The sequence below is a fragment of the Taudactylus pleione genome, unplaced genomic scaffold, assembly GCF_031769625.1.
Source record: "Taudactylus pleione unplaced genomic scaffold, aTauple2 ptg000009l, whole genome shotgun sequence".
NCBI classification, from domain to species: domain Eukaryota; kingdom Metazoa; phylum Chordata; class Amphibia; order Anura; family Myobatrachidae; genus Taudactylus; species Taudactylus pleione.
Window position 1 is genome coordinate 12,609,082 of NW_028284412.1, and position 25,460 is coordinate 12,634,541.

General features: G+C 47.3%; 1 protein-coding gene across 1 annotated transcript in view; it reads right to left on the reverse strand.

Annotated features, from left to right (window-relative positions):
• The window catches only part of BTK (Bruton tyrosine kinase), a 172,239-nt gene that overhangs the window by 39,390 nt on the left and 107,389 nt on the right, over positions 1 to 25,460 (reverse strand). The window contains exons 10-11 of the mRNA XM_088466793.1: positions 17,746 to 17,825; positions 17,545 to 17,666 (exon numbers count right to left, since the gene is read on the reverse strand). Of these exons, the coding sequence (XP_088322919.1) occupies positions 17,545 to 17,666; positions 17,746 to 17,825 (202 nt within the window). The remainder of the gene's footprint in view (positions 1 to 17,544; positions 17,667 to 17,745; positions 17,826 to 25,460) is intronic.

Genomic DNA, 25,460 nt, shown 5'->3' on the forward strand with positions numbered 1-25,460 from the left:
GACCCTGGTTTTTTGCAGGGTCGGAGACCCGGGATGACCCTTTCACACAGGGAAAAATCCTAGGTTGTTTAGCAAATTACCGGGTAAAAGTGAATTACCCGGTAATTTCATTTTTAGTGTGAAAGGGGTATCAGACAGAAAATGGCAAAAAACCTGGCAAGCCAGGTAAAAGCCGAGTTTTTTGCCATTTTCTGTCTGAAAGTGGTATTAGCTGCCCCAGAGACTTTTTTTTCTATAAATAGCATGAACTAAAATTTTCTTTACATCGTAAGGAGCAGTCACATCATCCATAAGGGTTTTTAATTTTGCCAAGAATCCGGGATGCTACATGGACCGAAGAGAAGTCCTCCACATGGATTGAGTGAGTAATACATTGGAAAACTAAAGTGTATTGGGGGAGTGTTTATTTTTATTTAATACAGTGCATCCAGAAAGTATTCCCAGTGCTTAACTTTTTCCACATTTTGTTATGTTACAGCCTTATTCTAAAATGGAATAAATTAATTTTTGTCTTCAAAATTCTACACACAATACCCCATAATGACGTGTAAAAAGTTTTCTGCAAATTTAATAAAAAAAACAAAAACTAAGAAATCACATGTACATAAGTATTCACAGCCTTTGACATGAAGCTCAAAATTGAGCTCAGGTGCATCCTGCTTGCACTGATCATCCTTGAGATGTTCCTACAGCTTAATTGGAGTCTCCCTGTGGTAAATTCAGTTGTTTGGACATGATTTTGAAAGGCATACACCTGTCTATATAAGGTCCCACACTTGACAGTGCATGTCAGAACACAAACCAAGCATGAAGTCCATGGAATTGTCTGTAGACCTCCGAGACAGGATTGTCTCGAGGCACAAATCTGGGGAAGGGTACAGAAAAATATCTGCTGCTTTGAAGGTCCCAATGAGCACAGTGGCCTCCATCATCCGTAAATGGAAGAAGTTCGGAAGCACCAGGACTCTTCCTAGAGTTGGCCAGCCCTCTAAACTGAACGTTCGTGGGAGAAGGGCCCTAGTCGGGGAGGTGACCAAGAACCTGATGGTCACTCTGTCAGAGCCACAGCATTCCTCTGTGGAGAGACGAGAACCTTCCAGAAGGACAACCATCTCTGCAGCAATCCACCAATCAGGCCTGTATGGGAGTGTGGCCAGACGGAAGCCACTCCTTAGTAAAAAGCACGTGGCAGCTCGTCTAGAGTTTGCCAAATGCACCTGAAGGACTCTCAGACCACGAGCAACAAAATTCTCTAGTCTGATGAGGCAAAGATTTAACTCTGTGGCATGAATGCCAGGCATTATGTTTGGAGGAAACCAGGCACCGCTCATCACCAGGCCAATACCTTCCCTACAGTGAAGCATGGTGGTGGCAGCATCATGCTGTGGGGATGTTTTTCAGCGGCGGGAACTGGGAGACTAGTTAGGATAGAGGGAAAGATGAATGCAGCAATGTACAGAGACCAGGCCCGGATTAAGGCTTGTGGGGGCCCCAGGGCAACTAAGTTGCAGGGGGCCCCTTCAAGTCACACAGAGTCGAGCCGAGCCCAGCCATGCCCCCAGTAGCAGTCTTCCCCAGCAGTGCCCCCAGTGGCAGTCCCCCCTCAACAGTAAACCCCCCAGGAGTACCCCTAGTAGTAATCCCCCTCTATGCTGTGTCCCCCAGTAGTGGTCCCACCAGTGTGCAGTCCCCCTAGTAGTAATGCCCCTCTATGCTGTGTCCCCCAGTAGCAGTCTGCCCCAGCAGTGCCCCCAGTAGCAGTCCCCCCTCAACAGTAATCCCCTCAGGAGTACCCCTAGTAGTAATCCCTCTCTATGCTGTGTGGTCCCACCAGTGTGCAGTCCCCATAGTAGTCCCCCCAGCAGTGCCCCTAGTAGTCCCCCCCAGCAGTGCCCCTTGTAGTACCCCCTGCAGTGCCCCGAGTAGTACCCCCTAGAGGTGCCCCGAGTAGTAATAGTACCCCCTGCAGTGCCCCTAGTAGTAGTACCCCCCAGCAGTGCCCCTTATAATACCCCCTGCAGTGCCCCTAGTAGTAGTAGTACCCCCCCTGGAGTGCCCCTAGTAGTAGTAGTACCCCCCCCAGCAGTGCCCCTAGTAGTAGTAGTACCCCCACCAGACACACACAAAATAACAACTTCCACTTACCTTAATCCCTGCTCCGTCGTCTGCTCCTCCATCCGGTCGGCTCTGCATGATGGGAGATCTCCCATCAGCCGCTGCGGGAGCCGGAAGACGGAGGCTCCGGCAGTGGGAGCAGCAGCCGATGAGAGTCTGACTGACTCTCATCGGCTGCTAAAACAAACACACAGCTGCCGGCGCCGGCGGCTGTGTGTTTGTGCTGTGTAGTGCGGACGGCACTTATGCGCCGTCCGCACTACCGCCCTGCCCCAAGCTGATGCAGCAGCACTGACTGTGCTGCTGCATGCAGCTGCAGAGCGCCCTCCTCCCGGGAACAGGTACCGCCAGCACCTGTTATCGGCAGGGTCACATCGACCCTGTGTGGGGGCCCTCTGTGTGTGGGGGCCCAGGGACAACCGCCCCTGTCTCCCCTCCCTTAATCCGGCCCTGACAGAGACATCCTGGATGAAAACCTGCTCCAGAGCGCTCTTGACCTCAGACTGGGACGGTTAATCTTTCAGCAGGACAACGACCGTAAGCACACAGCCAAGCTATCAAAGGAGTGGCTTTAGGACAACGCTTTGAAAGTACTTGAGTGGCCCAGCCGGAGCCCAGGCTTGAATCCGATTGAACATCTCTGGAGAGATCTGAAAATGGCTGTGCACCCACGCTTCCCATCCAACTTGATGGAGCTTGAGAGGTGCTGCAAAGAGGAATGGGCAAAACTGCCCAAAGATAAGTGTGCCAAACTTGTGGTATCATATTCAAAAAGACTTGAGGCTGTAATTGCTGCCAAAGGTGTATCAACAAAGTATTGAGCAAAGGCTGTGAATACTTATGTACATGTGATTTCTTAGTTTTTTTTTATTTTTTATTAAATTTGCAAAAAATCTAAAAAAAACTTTTTACACGTTGTCATTATGGGGTATTGTGTGTAAAATTTTGAGGACAAAAATTAATTTATAAAATTTTGGAATAAGGCTGTACCATAACAAAATGTGGAAAAAGTGAAGCGCTGTGAATACTTTCCGGATGCACTGTACAGTGTTTGTCTACTGTCATCATTTTAATATTTTTTATACAGGTGGAGTACAGTTGCCAATTGGCCCTACATGTCGGGGCATGCTGGCACTTGTGGTGTGCCAAGTGCCATCATGCCCTGGCAGGCTTGCTGGGACCTGTAGTGCATCAGCAAAATACAATATTAATTATTAATATTTTTTAATAATGGGAACCCCATTTTTTTGGGAGTCCCCACTTCCCTAGGGATTCCAGACCTGGACTGGCTGGTTCAGAGGTAGACAAAATGTTTATGTAGCTGAGGGATTATTTCTGTACTGTGCATGTGTGTGAGTCGCACTCCGCACATGTCCCAATGGATTACCGAAGGCGGTTGGACAGTCAGTGAGCATTTGTGGGAAGTAACAGGGGGTGGCGACTCAAATGCAGGCGTGTCACAATCGTTTCAGGGCATGTCTCAGCCTGCGATTGCGTCTGTGTACACAGGTCCAATGGCTCCTGCGGCTGATTACCGACGGACATTCTGATAAAGACATAGGGTTGCTCAGAAGATCGATGGTGCGTCTTTGTACACATTCGGCGGGTCAGAGACATCACCGATGGGCGTCTCTGTATAAATCTACAAATCTGTGTTAACTTTCATTTTTCGGAGTTTGCTGAATATCAGGGGTCCTCGGACCCCTGATGATGAAAGGCCCGGTAACTTAAATAAGTGTTTCCGCATGGTTACAGGGCCATTTAGTTTTGATGAATCAAAAAGGAGAGTTGAATGTGCACCTGTTTTCCTAGCGTATCTTGCATGACTTTAGAAGTAAATTAAAAAAAAGCAATTTGCACCTTAGCAAAACCACATTGCGGAACGAATTCAGATGTGCAGACTAATGCAGCTCTGACTGCATCTTTTTCCACTGCGCGACTGCTACTTTATGCTAATGCCACAGCCGATAGGATTCGTACAGAGGGCCTGATTCAGAGACGGATGCAATGGAATTATTTGGATCGAGTGATTGTTTTCCATAGCGCATGTGTATATGCCGCACTACACATGTGCTGCGATTGTTTTGCGATTACGTTCGCACAGAGATTTCCCTTGCTTTGGTGCATATCCAATTGGGCACGAAGTTTAGTGAGGTTAAAACCTTGCGCCCAATTTAGAAAAACCGCGGGTATGTGCGCTCCCGATATCCGCGGTATTCAATTCCAAAAATAATGGACGCGGGGTTTTCAGCTGTGAAAACCTCGCTCCGCATATTTTTTTAATAAAAAAAAAACATCACTTACCTGGCCGGGGCTCTCCAGCCATCTCCGCGGCTCCCAGTGGCCACCCCTCTCTTCTTACTGGAGCCCCTCTCCAGTACCGCTACTGGAAGTCCCAGGGGCTGGTGGGAGGGGCAAGGGCTGCTGGGAGATGTAGTTCTCCCAGCGCCCATTACAGGGGGCCACACTAACACTGCAGGGGCACACTGACAGGAACACACACACTAATACACACTTACATACACCACACACACTGACATACTCACCGATGCTGCAGAAGAGCCGGCTCCTGATGCAGGATGAAGAAGACAGCACAGCAGGAGGTAAGTAATTAAGGACTAATTAAGCTAATTGGATACCTCCAATTGCTTAATTAGACCTCAGGGGTGGGGTGCCGCGGGGGTGTCAGAGCAAGTCACGGTGATTTCTCCTAAAATAATCGATTTTCGGAAAAATCACCCTTGCTCAGGAGGTGTGAGAATAAAAACCTCCCGGCGCGTGTTTTAAAAAACACACGCCCCTAATAGAATTGCAAAAAACCCGCACCTGCAGGAAAAACCTCGCAGGTGCAGGTTTTTTGCTATTCTCACACGCTATTGTCGAAGCTCGATTATTGGCTGAGACAAGATCAGTTTGAAATTGAATCGCAGCGACACCATCTTGGAAATGAGATAAACTCACACTTTAGTACATGTGGCGATATTACTATTCGCATCATGCGATTGCATCTTACACCATTTCTCATACACACATTAATACGCACTGTTAACTAGTCGCATATTAGCGAATGCATAAGATCCTGTATGAAAACGCCAAATATTAGCTTCATGCACACGCATCTGCCCCAAGTTAACTAGCGTCGTCTTTACATCAAACCCCACATACTCACACATTGCATATTCAGATACAAGGTTCCATAAGCTTTAAGGTATAAGATTCAAGTATGCACATTTACTATAATTGCTATGCAATAAAGATTATTTCGTAACTAAGGTTTTATACGTGATAAATAAGCCATGTTTGGTATTGTACTGATGCGTACTCTCTCAACAGTATTCCGGTAACATCGATGTAGAGATTGCAACAGGCTGGACTGTGTCTATTTGAACCAACCTGTTAGATGTCTTGTAACATATGCCCTCTCCTTTAGGACCAATGGTATTAGCAACAAACTTCTCTATTGTGTTGTCTATTTCTAGGGGGTATAAATATGTGTGCTCTAACCCTGGGTTTGTAGTCTTCGTGCTGAATGCTGATTGACGAGGGGTTTCTTGCTGATGCCTACATCTGGTCCAGAGTGCTGCGTATGTATAACTGTACTTGGGTCTGTATAATTCCTTTGCGCTAAAATTGTATTTAAGATCATAGCGTGTAACTGACTGTACTTTTACTTGAATAATACTTTGTGCTTTGGAACCACAGGTTCTAGGTCTGGAGTCTTTATTTACTGTATAACTGCGTACGCAAAATAGCATCATCCTTAGAGGTTTATAGGCAGGATATCAGAAGGTATAGGCAGGGGTGTATAGAGGTTCAAAGGCAGTATCGTTAGTTGGGGGCTCGTAGTGAAGTCACTTACCCACTCACACGGCACATACGGTTATCGATATCTCACCAAAGGGTGGAGTGGCCACATGCAGGGTTTACCTGCAACCGCTCGGTGCTGAGAGATCGCTACCCGTTTTCGTGTGAACCAGGGACGCTGACGAGAATCCAGGGACAAGAGAGGAAAAAGTTTGTTTTCCTTTGTTGATAGAACCTAACATTTAAAGGGGTGCCGCAGTATTGAACACGCGGCTGAGTTGCAGTTTTGCACACAGTAAAGATGCACTTTTGTGTACGCAGCTAAAGGTTGTCATACGGTTGTGTGGTAGTCGCATTATTGTGTATGCGACTGGTCGCACAATAGCGTATACGTACTTCCGGTTGTGCTGCCACATGTTTAAACAAAGCCATTGAGTTTACATTATCAATTGTTGCTAAATATCTGGGTTAACGTGTATTTTTCTGCACAGGAAAAAGGTGTGTAACTGTGAGTGTTTGTTTAGGGTGTAACACGAAACCTAAATGTTAAGGGTATCGTAGGACCCTTAAGTGCTAGGCGCAGGAGTTGGCCTAGTGACTCGGTAGCAGCTTACCGTTTACTTTACACAAAATAGGTGTATGGTTTGTTATTTTTGTTAGGGTTCGGCCCCCAGCGTGATTATAGCGGTCAGTAATCAATGTGTGTGATCTGTTAGGCTTATTTGAACATTATAATTGAACCACATAATCTTGGCTAGATTGTGATTGTGAGCTGGTGGGAGAGTGGACAAAATCAACTGGAACACAAAGGGTACTTTGCTGTCCCCTAGCAGTTGAGAAGTAGTCAAAAAGGGATTGCTGAGCGGAAGCGGCCTTTACTTCCGTAGGTGAGTGGAAGCGTCTAGAGGTCCTCCATAAGGTTTGCGAATACGCCTGTTTTCCAAGACGTTCGCAGGTAAGTGAAAGTATCTTGACTGTCTTTGCAAAATGGCGCGCACGTGCAGCAAGGTAGCGTTGTGGAAGGTATTGCCAGCAGTTCACGCGCACCACCCCACCTTATGTGGATGGAGGAGCAAGTACAGTTATCAAAAATACCCATAAAAATGTAACAAGCAATTTGTACCCTCTCTTAAGCAACTATAAAGAAAATTTTCATGATGTGGATGATGAGCCTATTGTAATGTCTGCCATTTCCCATGCTGTACAAATGATAGATACTACGCCCCGACAATCACGAGTGGTGCCGCCATCTCCATCGGTAACAGCAAGGGAAGTGCTAACACCCTCTACACCCGTAGAGGAAGTTGTTAATACCATACGTAGCAGCAACAGATTAAACCCCCAGCAAGGTAACAAGGTCAAAGGTAGCAGCGCTACCGGTCTGCATCCCATTCGGACAATAACTGTTCCGAATGGAAATGCAGATGCGAACGGTGTAGTGCCCACGAGGAAAGTGGTAATACATTGTCCTTGGACAAGAGCAGAACTAAATTCCATCATAAATGATTTCCCCGATCCCAAAAAGGAACTAGCCAAATGTCGAAGATTTTTGAGGAATTTGGGTAGTTCTCATGAGCCAACTAATAAAGATTGGTGGGTGGTGTTAAGGGCCTGTCTACCACGCAATACCGACGTGACAAAATTTATCACGGATTGTGTATTGGATGGTGACGTTCCCAGACCAAGTAAACCAAGGTAACATTTCCTGCATTGTAACTCAATTGAGTATATATTTTCCGGTAGTAGTTAACTGGAACAAAATTTTCACCATAAAGCAAAAGGAGAGTGAATCTGCAGAAGAGTATGCAGGCTATCACCCAGTACACTGGGATAGAAGATATTAAAGATAGCACTCACCACAGAGGAATGATAGTCACGGTACTCATTTCCTTGTCTTACGGAAAACTTAAAGACTCGGGTTCAGACCTCACAACCTGGCTGGAGGGAAGTCACAATAGATACACTCATAGAATCTGCCATAGAATCTGCCATAGAACATGATAAGAACATCTCAAAGAAGAGAGAGACCCAGAGCGAAAAACTAATGGCTGTCAGTATTCAAGCTCTGGAAGGAATGACGGTAACATCACAGCCAACAGACACACTTGTATCTACACACACATCTACACCTGAACAGTTATATGCCCTCACTAATCCCACGCAACAGCAAACACAGCTCTATTCTACTAACCCTACACAACCACAGGTCCCACACTACTCACAAACTTCATATCCCCCACAATACCCTTATCCTCCATATCCCTACCCATATCCACCACCTTTCCCCCCTGCTCAAACCTCACAACAACCAGTGTCTTCATCCGATCCACGAATATGTTTTAATTGTAACCAGCCAGGACATTTAATTAAAAACTGTAGAGTAAAAAGGGTAGGACCCTCAAACCAGAGAGTACCTGGATATCCCCATAAGGGATATGCACAGAGAACAACAAATGTCCAGCAGGCACCAGCTCCAATTGTGGCCGTTAATGCTTTATTGGAGAATGGTAGCCAACGCTAGGGGTCAGGTCATACCTGTAGTCTACAGATAGTCAGGTTAACGGGAAGTATTAGGAAAGAACCGGTCATAATGGTTGATGTAGCTGGTACTGAATATCCTTTTCTTGTAGACACAGGGGTGACCAGGTCAGTGATAAAATCTCCCGTTAATTTACAGGTGACCAACGAGACAGTACCAACAATGGGTGTAACAGGTAAAGTGGAACATTATCCTTTAACAAAGTCCACAGAGGTTACTATTGGGCCGTTGCATACCAGGCATTCTTTTGTTTTGGCTGCTGCGGTTCCTACTAATCTGCTGGGCAGAGACTTATTATGTAAGATGGGATGTGTTATATATTGCACCCCTGATGGTGTATTTTTAGATATCCCCGAGAGAGTTGTGCACGAGGTGTGGGATATGTTCAACACTCCCCAAAGGATAATGTATCACTCTACCAGTTTAAATGAAAATCCATCCCAGGTAGACCAAATGTTGTATCAAATTCCAGATTCCCTTTTACCATTAAGCCCCGTAATGGTAAATTTAAAAAGCGGTAGGCAAGCTCCAAAAATTCCCCAGTACCAACTAAAACAGGAGGTAGAATTAGGGGTGTTTCCAATAATTGAGCGACTATTGCAACAGGGAATTTTAGTCCGTACAGCCAGTGTAGCCAACAGTCCCATCTTTCCGGTGAAAAAGAGTGGTGGGAGGGGTTATAGGCTGGTACAAGACCTTAGAGGTGTTAATAAAGTAGTAGAGAGCCAATTCCCCGTAGTGCCAAATCCAGCTGTCATCCTGATGCAGATCCCTCCAAATGCAACACATTTCACTGTCATTGACCTCTGTTCTGCTTTCTTCTCTGTGCCTCTCCACCCTGACTGTCAGTATCTATTCGCATTTACATACAGAGGTGTGCAATATACATGGACACGGTTGCCCCGAGGTTTCATAGACAGCCCCAATATCTTTTCCCAGGCATTGCACGACTGTTTACAATCTGTTCAACCTGCCAATGGATCTGTTCTAATTCAATATGTGGATGATTTATTGCTGTGTTCTGATTCGTTTATGTCATGTTTGAATGATACTAAACTTTTGTTGCTTCATCTCTCGCATACAGGACACAAGGTGGCTAAGGACAAACTGCAGCCATACCAATCCAGAGTAAAATATTTGGGACACTGCCTAACCCAAGGGTTAAGACATCTCACAAATGATAGAATCCAGGCCATACAGAACATGACACTGCCGCAGAATCAACAGCAAATTCGTACCTTCTTGGGAATGTGTGGATACTGTAGAATGTGGATCCCAGGTTTTTCTATTTTGGCCTTGCCTTTACAGGACTTAATCGCTTCCTCAAAGCCCGATCGTGTCATACACACAGAGGAATCAGAGCAGGCTTTCCTTAATCTTAAGGATAGTCTGACAAAAGCACCTGCATTGGGAATACCTGATTATGAAAAACCTTTTGATTTGTATTGTACGGAAGCCGATGGCTGTGCTGCAGGTGTCCTTACACAAAAACATGGTGATGCCAGTAGGCCCGTAGCATACTCCAGTGCCCAATTGGACACTGTGGCGAGATCACTCCCCACCTGTTTGAGAAGTATAGCAGCTACCGCTCTATTGGTGAGTAAAAGTGAGGACGTAGTATTGGGTCATGATATGATTGTATACACTCCCCACGCTGTATCTGCTCTGCTGAATTCTGCTCAAACCAGACACGTCTCTTCGGCTAGGTTTATCAAATGGGAACTAGCTCTAATCGCACCTGCAAACATCACTGTTAAACGTTGCAGCACGCTGAATCCAGCAACGTATTTACCATATGTACAACATGATGTACAAAGGGTGGAAGGAGACGAGTTGCTGGCGGGGGGTGAGTTCAGCAGACATAATGATACACATGATTGTATGGAATATCTGAATCAGACCTTTACTGCTAGACCTGACATGCACGACACACCTTTAGAAAATGTAGATGTGACTTTTTACACGGATGGGAGTTGTCATAGACAAACAGACAAGTGAATTATGTACAGGTTATGCTGTTGTAAATGACACAGACATCATAGAAGCTAAACCTCTTGGTTCACACGCTCTAGCACTAACTAGAGCGTGTGAACTGGCAGCAGGCAAATCTGCTAACATTTACACTGACTCGAGGTATGCGTTCGGGGTGGTGCATGATTTCGGGGCTCTATGTCGTCTGAGAAATTTTATGACAGCAGCAGGCACACCAGTTGCACATTCCTGACACATAAAACACCTTTTAGAAGCAATCCAACTGCCCAAATCGGTGGCAGTAATCAAGTGTAAAGCCAAGTGTCATTGGGCAACAACAAAGCCGATGAAGCTGCAAAATGGGCAGCAGGGTTAAAAATGTTTTCTCCCACTGAAAAATTTATGTCTTTCCAAACAATTGATATGCTGAAATTAATTGAGATGCAAAATTTGTGTTCAATTCAGGAAAAGTCCATTTGGAAGTCCAAGGGATGTGGGCAAGAGTCCTCCGGGCTCTGGAGGGACGGACAAGGTAAGCCAGTAGCCCCCAAGGCATATTACCCCAGCCTGGCTGAGGCAGCACACGGTCTGACTCATCTGGGTAAGCAAGGTATGTGCAAGTTGGTAAGAGCATATAGTGCGCACCAGGTTTTTCTTCACAAGCAGAAAAGATAGCAATGTCCTGTCTGACCTGCTTGAGGAAGAACATAGGGAAAGCAATCCCTACCGAACCATCCCACATTCCACCGACTGATGGACCTTTCCAGGTGATACAAATTGATTTCATCCAATTACCACCCTGCAGGAATCTTAAGTATGTATTGATGTGCACTGACGTATTTTCTAATTGGGTTGAGGCCTACCCAGCGGCCACTAATACTGCTGTGTTTACTGCCAAGAAAATAGTTCAGGAATTTGTATGCAGGTACGGTATCCCTAAAATCATTGAGAGTGACAGGGGTACTCATTTCACAGGTGATGTTTTTCAAAATATGTGTAAGCTAATGGGTATTAATATTCGACTTCACACCCCCTACCGACCGCAAGCCAGTGCCAAGGTAGAGAGGATGAACGGGACTATTAAAAATAAGCTAAGTAAAATCATGGCAGAGACTGGACTAGGATGGCCAGAAGCGTTACCTTTGGTCCTACATAGCATAAGGACCACTCCTAGACCCCTCTAAATCTGTCCCCATTTGAAATACTGTTTGGTAGACAACCTCATTTGATTATAAGTCCACAGGAAGACTTGAAGGGTAACAACGAGGTAACTGTAAAGTATCTTATATCAATGAGTAAGCAGTTAAAACAAAAGCAGCAGAAACTGAAATTGTTGTCCAATGATATGCCTGAAACTAACTGTCATGATGTTGAACCAGCAGAATATGTTATGATCAGAAATTTCTTGCGTTCAGGTTGTTTGACTGATCGTTGGGAAGGTCCGTACCAGGTGCTGCTGACAAGTACTACATCTTTGAAGGTGGCTGAGTGAGATACCTGGGTCCATTCCACTCACTGCAAAAAGGTCAACCAACCAGTGGAGAAACGAGTCGGAGACAAGGCTGATAGCGTGGACCTGTCGCTCGTGAGCTTGTTCCGGGAGGATTGAAAAGGTCGTAGTGAGATACCTGAACTAAAAGAAATCTGCAGGTCTTGTTGTGGCAATGGACAGGCCTGCTGTGTTCATTTTCATGTTCTCTTTTAGAGTGGTCACCATCCTGGTCGGTTCGGGAATGTCCTGTTTCTGTGAAGGGGGACTGATTGTGGAGAGGGGAGTTGATGGCAGTGCTGATGGAGTGGAGTCAGAATGAGTGCAATGCCAATCAGGGGAGTGTCTGACCAATCTTAGTACTGTTATTGTTAAGAGAGCTGTTATTCCGGATACTCGGGGACGGTGTGGAGGTCTATCGTCTGAAGATTCCTGTATTTGTGAGCTTTGTGGGTCCCTAGTTGATGAGAACTGTATCCAATGGTGCCAGCCTAAATATAACCCGTACTGGGGTGGGTATCCTTTAGAGGATTATCATAGCATGGTAGGCAAAGTGTTAAATCAAACTGATTGCTGGCTGTGTTCACATGTGCCACAGGGACAGCATAATGTAGGGTTGGTGCCATTTCCGCTGAATATCACGGAAATTTTAGAATTACAGAAAGGGAAAACATTGGATGGAAAATTCCTCTCATCCAAACTCTATCAATTCCAAGTTGATAGATCACTTTTGTGTTTAAACATAACCAACCCCAATAAACCTGGGAGTTAGGAAGTGACAGGGAATAATCAGATGATGACCTTCTCACAAAGAGCTGATAATGAGTCCATAAACCATGATCTGCTACGCTCAATTAAATCTAGTGGGAGACATTTTAGGTACCGGTATACATTGAGTTCCACCAAAGAAATTATTGGTAAGGTGCCAGCTGGTTATTGTGCCAGAGACTTGCATGTACCAGATGGAAGACCCAGAAATAGGATTGTTTGCAAGGGAAATGTGTTGAGATAATGATGCATACCATTCCTTATGTTCTCCCTGATAATGTATATTTTATATGTGGAAGAAAAGCGTATAAGTGGCTCTAACCGAGTTCCGAAGGTTTGTGTTACCTGGGAAGAGTAGTCCCAGAAGTTATGACCCTCACACATGTTGAAATGCTTGGTATACATAAAAACACACCATCACCATATCTTCACACGCAATATGAACACAGAGGCAAACGAAATATGATACCTGGTGACGTGCATAAAGCCACTCAGTTAATTAGTGAGACAACTGGCTTTCAAATTTTAGTCGCATTGGATCCCACCAGGATCGCTCGGGGTACATTAAACTTTAGATATATTCAGGAACTTGCTAAATTGATAGATAATATCACCGAGATGTATGATGACACATTCAGGCATACAGGGAGAGAACTGCAAGCGTACAAGAAAGAACTGGTGCAACACAGGCTAGTGTTAAATTATTTAACTGCTGTTACTGGAGGGTATTGCGTAACGTTGGTCACCCAATTTGGAGTAAAATGTTGCACCTATGTCACCAATGATACCAGCGACCCTAAGGAAGTGATAGACCGGAAGATGGATGAAATTCTGCAGCTACAATGGGAATTTCGTAAGAACCATAATGCTTCAGTGGCTGAAGTAGGGGAGAAGATAGAAGGATGGGTTTCATGGCTGAACCCAGTGAAATGGTTCTCAGGTCTAGGGGAATGGGTCCAGGAAGTGATCGCCAGCATAGGCAAATTATTAATCCTTATACTGATTGTCATCATAATAATTGGCATATGTGTCCGGTGTGTTCCTATTGTGCTGAAGTGTGGAAAATGTAAAAATAGAGTAAAACGAAAGAACGAAATTATGATGGTGGTCAGTATGAATACTGAGGTAAATACAGAACTGCATTACAACCCTAAACTAGGAAATACCATCATTTAATGTATTATATTTAGACATGCATAGAATGTATTATTGAAATGTTATTTTAAAACACCTCAGATAATGTAAAGTCTCAAATTTCCCCTTCAAGACTGCCTTTATAGGACTGGTGTATCCCCACACCTTTCACATGATCTTCCAAGATCCGCGGTGTGCGTATCATTGTAGTTTTATGTCCCCACTCAGAGATACATTATTGATGGATTAGGAACCACCTTGTGCCATCCCATAATAACACTAAATAGTATATAAATGTAAGCCTAAAGATTATATTTTAAAATCAGATTGTGATAGCATGTTGTTCGCTATCAAAGGGTGGACTGTCGAAGCTGGATTATTGGCTGAGACAAGATCAGTTTAAAATTGAATCGCAGCAACGCCATCTTGGAAATGAGATCGCAAGACGCCATTTTGCGAATATGGCCGCCCAAGCGCCATTTTAGATAAACTCACACTTAGTACATGTGGCGATATTACTATTAGCATCATGCGATTGCATCTTACACCATTTCTCATACACACATTAATACGCACAATTGCGCTGTTAAGTAGTCGCATATTAGCGAATCCATAAAATCCTGTATGAAAACGCTGAATATTAGCTTCATGCACACACATCTGCCCCAAGTTAACTAGCGTCTTTACATCAAACCCCACATACTCACACATTGCATATTCACATACAAGGTTCCATAAGCTTTAAGGTATAAGATTCAAGTATGCACATTTACTATAATTGCTATGAAATAAAGATTATTTTGTAACTAAGGTTTTATATGTGATAAGTAAGCCATGTTTGGTATTGTACTGATGCGTACTCTCTCAACAGTATTCCGCTAACATCGATGTAGAGATCGCAACAGGCATTCTCAACTTATGGACCGCAGAGACTTCAAGCAACAAAATGTACATTATATGACCAACTGTTAGGATTTGCATGAGGCAGGAAACCAGAGACCACCAGTTGTTAGAGGCTGGACTGTGTCTATTTGAACCAACCTGTTAGATGCCTTGTAACATATGCCCTCTCCTTTAGGACCAATGGTATTAGCAACAAACTTCTCTATTGTGTTGTTTATTTCTGGGGGGTATAAATATGTGTGCTCTGACCCTGGGTTTCTAGTCTTCGTGCTGAATGCTGATTGACGAGGGGTTTCTTGCTGATGCCTACATTTAGTCCAGAGCGCTGCGTATGTATAACTGTACTTGGGTCTGTATAATTCCTTTGCGCTAAAATTGTATTTAAGATCATAGCGTGTAACTGACTGTACTTTTACTTGAATAATACTTTGTGCTTTGGAACCACAGGTTCTAGGTCTGGAGTCTTTATTTACTGTATAACTGCGTATGCAAAATAGTATCATCCTTAGAGGTTTATAGGCAGGATATCAGAAGGTATAGGCAGGGGTGTATAGAGGTTCAAAGGCAGTATCATTACTATTGAATATGCCCCATAGTGAGTGACAGGTAGTCAGCGTTTGGGGTTGGTAACGGGGAGGGATTAGGCAAACTCAGGCGTGTCTGATCGTTCAAACACTGTTTCCTGGGCGCGCATAAATTAGCCATTGCAATTGCTTTCACAGCATGAGACCTCTCTGCGTGCGAGGAGAGCTGCAGTGTTTGCGGTTGGTCAGACTTGCCGTACACAAACAGAGGTGTCAGGTTTTACAACCCAACACTTAGTAAATAGGGGTCTATTTACTAAGTCTTAGATGGAGATAAAGTGCCAACCAACCAGCTCCTAACTGTCATTTTTCAAACACAACCTGTGACATGGCAGTTAGGAGCTGATTGACTGGAACTTTATCTCCGTTCTCTTTATCTCCATCCAAGGCTTAGCAAATAGACCCCATACCCTCCACTCTTTAGCATGTTTGATAATTTCAGTAAGAAATCAGCTTTTTGTTATCACCTGGGTGACAAGATACTACCAAACTTACAGGGGCAGATTGTCTATAGGATTTCCTGTGGACCGACACCTGTTGGTTATTTTTTTTTTTAATCTCTGCTTGTAACTGGCATCTCCCGCTGTACTGCAGGAGGCGGTGCGCTGCTGCTGAGACATATCAGTCTCTGTTCCATTCCTTCTCTCCCCCCCCCCCCTATTCCCAGGGTGCTCTTCCCTGTGGCAGTCCCTAGCCAGCACCTGCAGCTGGCTGCCAGTGCTCGCCATGTCTCGGCCCGGGGGAGAGCGGTGGGTCCCTGTCCTACCCCACTGAGCCCCTGGGTCAGTCTCAGTGGCTCGCAGGCATGATATTTCATGCGCGGCAGTAACTTTTTCCAGGCTTGCGCAAAGGTCCCAATCTCCATTGCAATAAAGTTGGGAGGTATGCTGTATGGCAGGGATGGCCAATGTGTTGGTCATGATCGACCTGTCAACTGTGGACACTCGACCTATCGATCGTGGTGGACATCCAGCAGCAGCCCATGAGAATCAGGCTGATTCTTTTTGTCTGCTGCGCCAAAGTCACTGCTGGTTGAGGCTGCGGCTGTGTCATGTATCCGCCAGCGTCAGGTGTATCAGCAGCAGCCAATAAGAATAAGGCTGATTCTATTGGCTTGCTGTGCATTGAAGCCGCATATTCCGGTATCTGCTGTGCCTGCCATGGGCAAGAGAGACGGAGACACCAGCGCGATTCCAGAGGGTGAGTGCATTACATGTATGTGTAAGTGCCCCTGACTCCAGGCCTCCTCCCTGTCACACAGCTCAGTCCCAGTGGTGTGTGCCCGGTCAGTGTAGGGATTGGGGGACTCTGTGTAAAATGTGGGATGAGTGATGTGTGTAGAAGGGTCAGTGCCCATAATATAGTTTTAGAGGGCAGTTGTACTGGGTGGTCAGTGTGTATCCGTTCCCTTTCTGCCCTGGCCAGGTGGTCATCACCCATTCCCTGGCTGCCATGCCCTGGATGGCACCCATTACCTGCATACCTCACAACCATCCAGACTTTGTCAGGACAGTCCCCATGACCCTTACTTGCTGCAAGACCACACCCCTTTTTGTGTACGTCACCCCCCACTACTTAGTAGATCGCAAAACATTTTCGGCCTTCAGAGTAGATCACCACATCCAAAAGTTTGTCCGCCCCTGCTGTATGGCGTTCACTGGGATGCGGCTAGTACTAGGCAGCGCCGTAACTAGGGTAGTGCGACCTGTGCCATGGCACAGGGCAGCGCAGGGCAGGGGCCGCTGTATGGGTCTGTCAATTTTCCTGTTTATCATTCTTACTTGTAGCTTCCTCTTCTTTTATCCCCAGGAGTGCCCCTATCTCTCCACTGGCCCTTCCCCATGAAGCCATGGTCCTTTTTCAGGTGCATTACCTTATGTCCCTATTTAAAAAATGTGTGTGTGTGTGTGGGGGGGGGGGCGCTAATGCTCTCTCTGGCACAGGGCACCAAAAAGTCTAGTTTCGTCTCTGGTACTGGGACTAATAGCCTGCTAGCCTCAGCAACCTTTGTTTTTGGCCATGCCTACATAGGGTCACTTTTGGATTTTTTTCCAGGGCCAATTTAAATTCCATCCTCCCCTGCATACTGACAATACAGTAATAAAAACTTTTTGTTATTCATACTTTACTTTTTGAAGTTGTGTGCTTTAAATTAAAGAAAATAATACTATTTCTGTAAAACTTAAAATGAAGAAGAGATTCCTTAGCCATCCCTGCTATAAATGGTGCTTCCTTACCAGCTGCATTGTGTTGGTGGTATGTGATCAGTTCTGGGATAGAGGAAAAAAGATGCTTCTCTGCCAAGTAATACTGGTTTCCAGCGGTGTCACACACAACATAATGACGGATTATTCCTTCCCTGTAGAGGACAATAGGTTCATTTATAACAAAAGTTTTATAAACCATTAAGTTGTGTATGTTTCTAAAGATTAACTCACCCTGATGGCTTAGCATACACAGATACAGTATATTTTCCAGCTTTGCTGGAATCTCTGACAATGAAGCCGCCTTCTTTGTCCTGGAGAAAAAGATTTTGAGATCATTTGGTTGCTGCTAACTAACCCTTACTGTAATCCTTTACTACTCAGTGGTTATATTTTATATATAAATCATCTTAATTCATTTGATCCAACTAATTCCTTCCATGCTTATCTAAGAGTTGTAGCTACAAGATAAATACAGTAAATTGACTGTTTAACATTCATTTAATATAAAAAACTGCATTAATGAAGTGCAGTCATAGTGCCAATGAACTATTGACATTCTGCAGGAACTGGAGGGTTAGGCTGTGGGGCGGGAGGGTGAATCTTAAGGAGGGTTAGGTACTAGGGGGAGGGTTAGGTTGCAGGAGGGAAGGTTAGGGTTAGGCACTAGGGGAAGGGTTAGGGGTTTGTGTTGGGAGTTATGGATATACTCACTGCCATGAGGGGGCTGGATTATAGGTGGGGCGGTTGCCCAGGGGCCCCCCATTGGGGACCTCCACACTGCCGCAAACATTGGCCGGAACCTGGCCACTCTGGACTCTCCCTGGCTGGCTCCTGGCACCATCACACAGCACACTCACTGATGGACCCAATCATGGCTGACTATGCAAGCCCCGCCCCCTCGCTGACATAATGTTGCGATTTGTGGTTTTATGGGTAGGGGGTGGGGGCTTAATGCTGTGAAGTGCCCGCCCCTATCAGAAAGATGATGCTGCAACAGGTAGTGTGTGCACGCTCTCACAGTCCATTCCTCCATCCCTACCTCCTTCTCGCTCTCCATCCCTCTCTCTCCCTCACTTCCCCTTCTCTCTCTTTTCCCCTATCTTGCTCTCTCTCCTTTTGCTCCCTCTCTCTCCCTTTCTCCCCCTCTCTCTATCTCACTCCCTGTCCCTCCCTCTCTATCTAACTCCCTGTCCCTTCCTCCCTCTCTCTCCCTGTCCCTCTCTCTCTCCTCTTCTACATCTCCCTTTCTCTCTCCCCTGTCCCTCTTTCTCCCTCCCTCCTCTTCTCCGGCTCCCTTTCTCTCTCCCCTCTCTTTCTCCCTTTGGGCTGTATTAAATGAAAAGTCAGTCTCGGCGATACTTTTTTGCCGATGACGTCATTTTCGATGGTTTCAACTTATCCCCGTATTCAATTCTAAAGACTTTTTACCTAGGCGGAAAGTCAATGCATTGGAATAAGCGAAAAAGATTTGCCTATGAATAGGGGTCGGAAAAAAGTGCAGAATTGCGGTTTTGGGGTGCACACTTCAGGAAACCCCCCAGCACCCTTGGTACAGTCCCCCAAAGGTACACTGCATAAAAAAAATGAAAAAAAATCACTTTAGAACACCCCAAAAAAGTACTTTCGTTTTGGGGGCGAAAAAAAACAAAGTTGGGGGACAAAGTTAAAAAGTAGCGAAATAGACTCCAGGGGGGTCCCCAGGTATTCCCCAGGTGTTTTTTGATTGCAGATGGTTGCGGCAGGTGGATTTTTTAAGTTTTTTAAAAATTCACTTTATCAACTTTAAAATATGATAGCACTCATTTTCATGTACCCCAATTTTGCTGGGACAACTTATTTTCACAAAAAATTAATGCAAAATGCTATTCTTCACCACCTATGCAAAGATGCTAATTAGCAGCTATTGAGATAATTTAACTACCCAAAATGCCTTCAGCAGGGATAGTCGGGGGTATCCATAGTGATCCCTCATGTCAGTGCATCTTTTGGGGGGTGTCAGGCTGATTTCCCCAAATCTGACAGAACTTTTCGCCTGTTTGAGTTCCGCCCCGTTTTCGCGTCCTTTGGAATTGAATAGGGCGAAAAGCTGTTGCGCTCACGGGAGGTGTTTTCCCCAAAAACACATGATGTAGGTGAAAAGTCCGGCAGACGAAAAGTCCGGGATTTTTCGCCGGTAATTGAATACAGGCCATTATCTCTCACTCCCTCTCTATCTCCCTGTCCCTCTTTCTCTTTCTCCCTCTGGGCCTAATTCAGACCCGCTCGCGAGCGCTGAGCGCTCGCAAGCGGGTCGATGTTGCCCAAGTGCGCATGCGCACGAGGGAGCCGGCTCCGTCGTGCGCATGCGCGAGACCTGAATAACGACGGCCAAGCCGTCGTTATGGGTCTCGCAGCAAAGGGGGCGTGCTGGCGATGTTGATTGACAGCACGCCCCCTTTGGTGGGCGTGCCGGGGGCGTTGCTGCCCAGACGGAGGCGTTCCCATGGCCCCACTGACATCACTAGTGATGTCAGTGGGAGTGCTTTTGGCTCTCCAGGGCTTGCGGCAGCGAGACCCTACCGCAGGATCTCGTCGCAAGCCCGATGGTTGCGATGGTCTTGACCATCGCGACCATCATTTTGGCCGCTCGCTATAGCTGTGGGTGGTCACCCACAGCTATGCGAGCGGCCGGGAGGCCACTCCAAATAGTAAGAGGGCCGGCCCTGATTCAGAGCGAGCGCTCTGTCAAAATGTCCGGCTCTGAATCAGGGCCTCTGTCCCTTGCTCCTTTCCTACCTCAAGAGACAAGGTAAGGGGCATAGGCCCTCATTCAGAGCCATACCCTCTGAGCAGAGCGCACGCTCTGAATGAGGGCCGCCCTCCATAAAAATGGAGCGTCCTCCTGGACGCTCGTATAGCTGTGGGTCACCACCCACAGCCTATACGAGCGTGCAGTTTGATGGCCGCGATGGTCGTGACCATCGCGACCATCGAAACTGCGAGCCGGAGCCTGCGGTTGAGGTTTTCAACCGCAAGCCCCGGAGTGATTTTGGCTCTATCAGAGCCAAAATCACTCCCACTGACATCACTATTGATGTCAGTGGGCCGGCTTCTGACGGGAGGCGTTCCCGTGGGAACGCCCCCGTCAGGGAGGCACGCCCCCGGCACGCCCACCAAAGGGGGCGTGCTGTCAATCAACATCGACAGCACGCCCCCTTTGCTCAGACACAACGAGCGAAGGACTTTCCTTCGCTCGTCGCGTCTGGCGCATGCGCACAACGGAGCTCCCTCGACCCACTTGCGAGCGGACAGCCGCTTGCGAGTGGGTCTGAATCAGGGCCATAGTAGTCTCTGCGTGAGACCGTGGCAATTTTATTGATGGGGCTCCCACAACATAGTTGCCCCAAGGCCCCCACAAGAATTACTCCGGCAATCCCAAATGACAGATGGGAGCTGATTGCCTAGAGCACCATTATCTTACGCAATGAGTTTTATCACTCGTTGAGAATGGTAAAACGAGTTGATAAATAAGGCCCTTAAGGTGGTACACACTATACAAATATATCTGCAGATTGAGTGATCTGCAGATGATGGTCGTTCATACACTCTGAACGGCCATCATCTGTGTCTGGCTGCGGGTCCCGGTAGCCAGGGGGTGTGTCGGGGGCGTGCCATGTCGGGTAGTAGGATGGAGCATGTCCCGCCCCCCTCCCCGTGGCTGCCGCTGTGTGTGTATGGGCGGTCTGCAGACTGCCCGTACACACGTGCCGATGGACAGATATGTCTGCAAACATATTTGTCCATCGGCTGTGCAGCACAGCCAATGCGATATGTCGGTGAACGACGACGTTCACTGGCATATCGCGGGTACACACTGGCCGACGGGCAGCAGATATATTGGCCGATCAATTGATCAACCAATATATCTGTCAATGTGTACCCAGCAGGCCCGGCGCCAGGGGAGGGACTAAGGGGACACCAGTACCGGCCCCGAGGCCCAGACGCAGTGGCGTAACTATAGATGGTGCGTGCAGTGGGTGTGATTGCTACGGGGATACGGGGACCGGCGGCTTAGGGGGCCCGCCGGCCCGGCAAGCAACCACCCTGCACCCTTCCGATTTTAAAATTGAAACTTCCCCGGATGGCCAGGCAAGCGGTTAGGGGAAGGGGGGGGGCGCGGGGGAGGGCGAGCGATGGAGGGCTCCTTACTGATGTCAGATGCTCAGGCTCCGCCCCCGGTACTCCCTCCTCACCTCGTGCGGCCCATGCTCTCCGCGCACACTAGCCTGGTGACAAGCAGCAGGCCATCATCCCTGGCATCTTCTCCACGCATGGCACTTGGTCCTGGTGATGGGAGCAGCTACATATGGGACTGCAGTCAGGCGTCGGTCCCGAGCTCCTCGGTGTGGCAGTCCCGGTACCTGGTGCAGAGGTAAGATGGCGGATGCTGCTGCCTCTGTGTCTGTGGACTGTTCTCCTAACACATTCCCGCCTCCTGCCTGAGGGGATGATTATTATATGATGGGACAAGACCACGTTACACTATGGGAGGAAAGGGAGATGGGGCAAGACCAGGTGAGGTTACTCTATGGGAGGGAAGGGAGACGGGGCAGGTTACCATATGGGAGGAAAGAGAGATGAGGCAGGTTGCCCTATGGGAGGAAAGAGAGATGAGGCAGGTTGCCCTATTGGAGGGAAGGGAGATGGGACACACATGAACGGAGGTCACCGGGGCAGAGCCTGAGCTTCTGACGTTAGTAAGGGCCGGCCATGCACTGCGGTGTTGTGGGTAGGGGAGGCCGCCTCTTCCAGCAGCAAAGCCTGTGAGAGAGTGAGTGTGCCTGCTTTCCTGCTTCAGCATCGGCAATGTCAGTGCCAGAGGCTTCTTCTCCTCCCAAGCACCACAAAGCTGGGGCAGAAGGTGACGGGCTGGATGCAGAGGAAGGTGAAGGAGGCAGAGGAAGATAAAGGGGGCTATGGGCAGAGGAAGGTTATGAGGGCTGGACGCAGATGGTGACGGGCTGGATGCAGACAAAGGTGATGGTGCCTGGGGATGGAGGAAGGTGAAGGGGGCAGAGGAAGATGCTGGGGCAGAAGGTGACGGGCTGGACGCAGAGGAAGGTGAAGGGGGCTGGCGCAGAAGGTGATGGACTGGACACAGAGGAAGGTGAAGGGGGCTGGGGGTAGAAGGTGATGGGCTGGACACAGAGGAAGTTGAAGGGGGCTGGGGGCAGAAGGTGACGGGCTGGATGCAGAGGAAGGTGAAGGGGCAGAGGAAGATAAAGGGGGCTATGGGCAGAGGAAGGTTATGAGGACTGGGGGCAGATGCTGACGGGCTGGACGCAGATGAAGGTGATGGTGCCTGGGGATGGAGGAAGGTGAAGGAGGCAGAGGAAGATGAAGGGGGCTGGGGGCAGAAGGTGATAGGGGCTAGGGACTGAGTATGGGGTCTGGGGATGGAGAAAGGTGATGGGGGGCTTCTGGGCTGAGGATGGTGATGAGGGCTGAATTTGAGGAAGGAGATGAGTACAGTGGATGGCTGGCTGCAGACACCATCCCTCCTACCCCTGAGGAATCCACAGCACTGACATCAAGAAGACATTGAAAGAGACGGCAGGGAAGAACTACAGTCTGCATCATCAGTGACAGAGAGTCAGTGTGGTAAGTGATAGTGTATTTTTACTTTATGTAAAGTCTGGCGTATCTTTTAGTTAACATATCATGCTTCACATATCACACATGCTTGGTAGGGAATCGGGGATGGTGGCGAGAAGGTGGGGCCCCCAGAGACATCAATGTACCGGGCCCCGAGATTTCTGTTGCCGGCCCTGGTACCCAGCATTAGAAGTGTAGCTGACAACTTAGAAGACTGACTTTGTGAAAATGCACATGATTAGATTAGGTGATTTCTAGAAGGATAGACTAGTGAGGCCACAGCAACTCAAATGACAGCAGGCTAAGATTTTTGACATACACTAAGGTCCCGATTATGAGCTGCACACAATCCGCACACATTGCTGATGTTCACGCAACTGAGCAATTTTTTGCGCATGCACAGAACTGACTGAAGCCCCCCCATGGTGCATGTGTTAGACAGAGTATGCACACAAAAGGTGCTGTTGCAATTGATTCAGACGGTATCAGGAATGTGGAAAAGTGATCAGTTCAGTTTATTGTCACTTCTCACAACACCATTCCTCACAAAAGGCCCTAGTTTGGCCTTGAATCCCCCTGTGCTTCTTTCTTTTTAAATTGATTTAATTCCCAACACTCCATAGAGACTACACTGACTAAGGTGGTCACAGCTAAACCTTAATGCAATTATCCACTTATATTACTCTCTGCTGCATTTGATACTGTTGACCACTCCCTTCCTATACCAGGCAATATGTTTATCAATGGATTATTGTGGTGAAACCTTAAAAAAACTGCAGGGAGATATGGAATCCAGTCAGGATAAGCAGGCTTAGGACCCCCTTCGGCGGCTGATTCTGGTGACTGCTTTGCAACACATTGACTGTTCCGGTAAGTGTAGCTAGCGCTGCTTGTGACAGCAAACCCCATCTCCGGGGTGCTGGAAGATTATCAATAGGTTTCCATTAAAGCTCTTCCCAACTGAAGCCTTTCTACTTGTTGACCAGGAATTGGATTTGGCCTCAAACTTTTCGGGAGTTCCGAATTTTTTGCACTACATATTCCTACTGTCCGTTAAGTACTAATGTAGTCAGAACTAGCTTGAATCTTGTCGTAGCAGGAGTTGATATGATTTGGGAAACATCGAAAACTGGGTGTACTAATTGCATCTGTTGAGGTAACACCAATTTCACTGTAGAGCTGGTTGGTAAAGCTAAAACAGGGAAAAAAAAACAAGGAATCGCTCAGATAATGTTGAAGAAAGTCATTTGTTGTGGCAGGTCTGAAAGCTGGACTTATAGCAAATTAACTGCTTGAATCAATGCTGCTTCTGTGGTTTGGACATTGGATTGTCAAAAGCCGCCACACTGCTAATGCTGTGCAAAGTGAACGCCAGGCCAGCGTTCGCTGAAAACTCTGCCTACCTCCTGTCCATCAATCTGGGATTGATCTGGATTGGCTCCTGCGTCCATGTCCTTTGGCTGTGATCGCTGCTCCGATGCCGGTGAAAGCGTTTCACATGTTTCCGGTTCTGGCATTGTCTCAGAATCTAGCCCTCCTGCTTGTCCTGTATACCTGCCGTTTGTGTCATCTGGGCGGCACGGTTGTTACTATTTACCTGCCGCTTTGTTTCATTTAGGCGGCACGGTCCGCACTCCAGCGTCCTCAGTATGCAAATCAGCGTACTCGCATTTGTGTCAACCCGGCGGCACAGGCCGCATTACAGCGTCAGCTGCTTGTGTCAACCCGGCGGCACAGGTCACAATCCAGCATCCTTAGTACGCAGGCCAGCAAATCCTTACAGTCTTCTGTTACAGCTGCTAGCCAAGTCACTTCCAGCCCTCAAGGCTGCTACTGGCCCAAAGGCCGCATCGCATCTTCCGGCCCACAGGCCACAGCCAGCCAAGGCACTTTTAGCCCTCAAGGCTGCTACCAGCCCAAAGGCCACACCTCATCTTCAGGCCCAAAGACCACAGCCAGTTAAGACACTTCCAGCCCTCAAGGCTGCAACCTGCCCAAAGGCTGCATCTCATCTTCAGGCCCACAGGCCACAGCCAGCCAAGGCACTTCCAGCCCTCAAGGCTGCTAAAGGCCGCATCACATTCTACCGGCCCACGGGCTTCAGCCACTCCATCCTGTCAGCTATTTAAGCTGCTACACGGCCGCATCTAGCCAAGATATACCAGCCCTCAAGGCGGTTGCGGGACCATACCCCACCAAGTCATAACTGAGACTTTACAGCAGGACTTTGTATCAACATATACCCACCGTCCTTAACATGGATCAAGCTGAGTCCAATTTTTGGCCTGATTATTCTGTCATGGTTGGCAAGG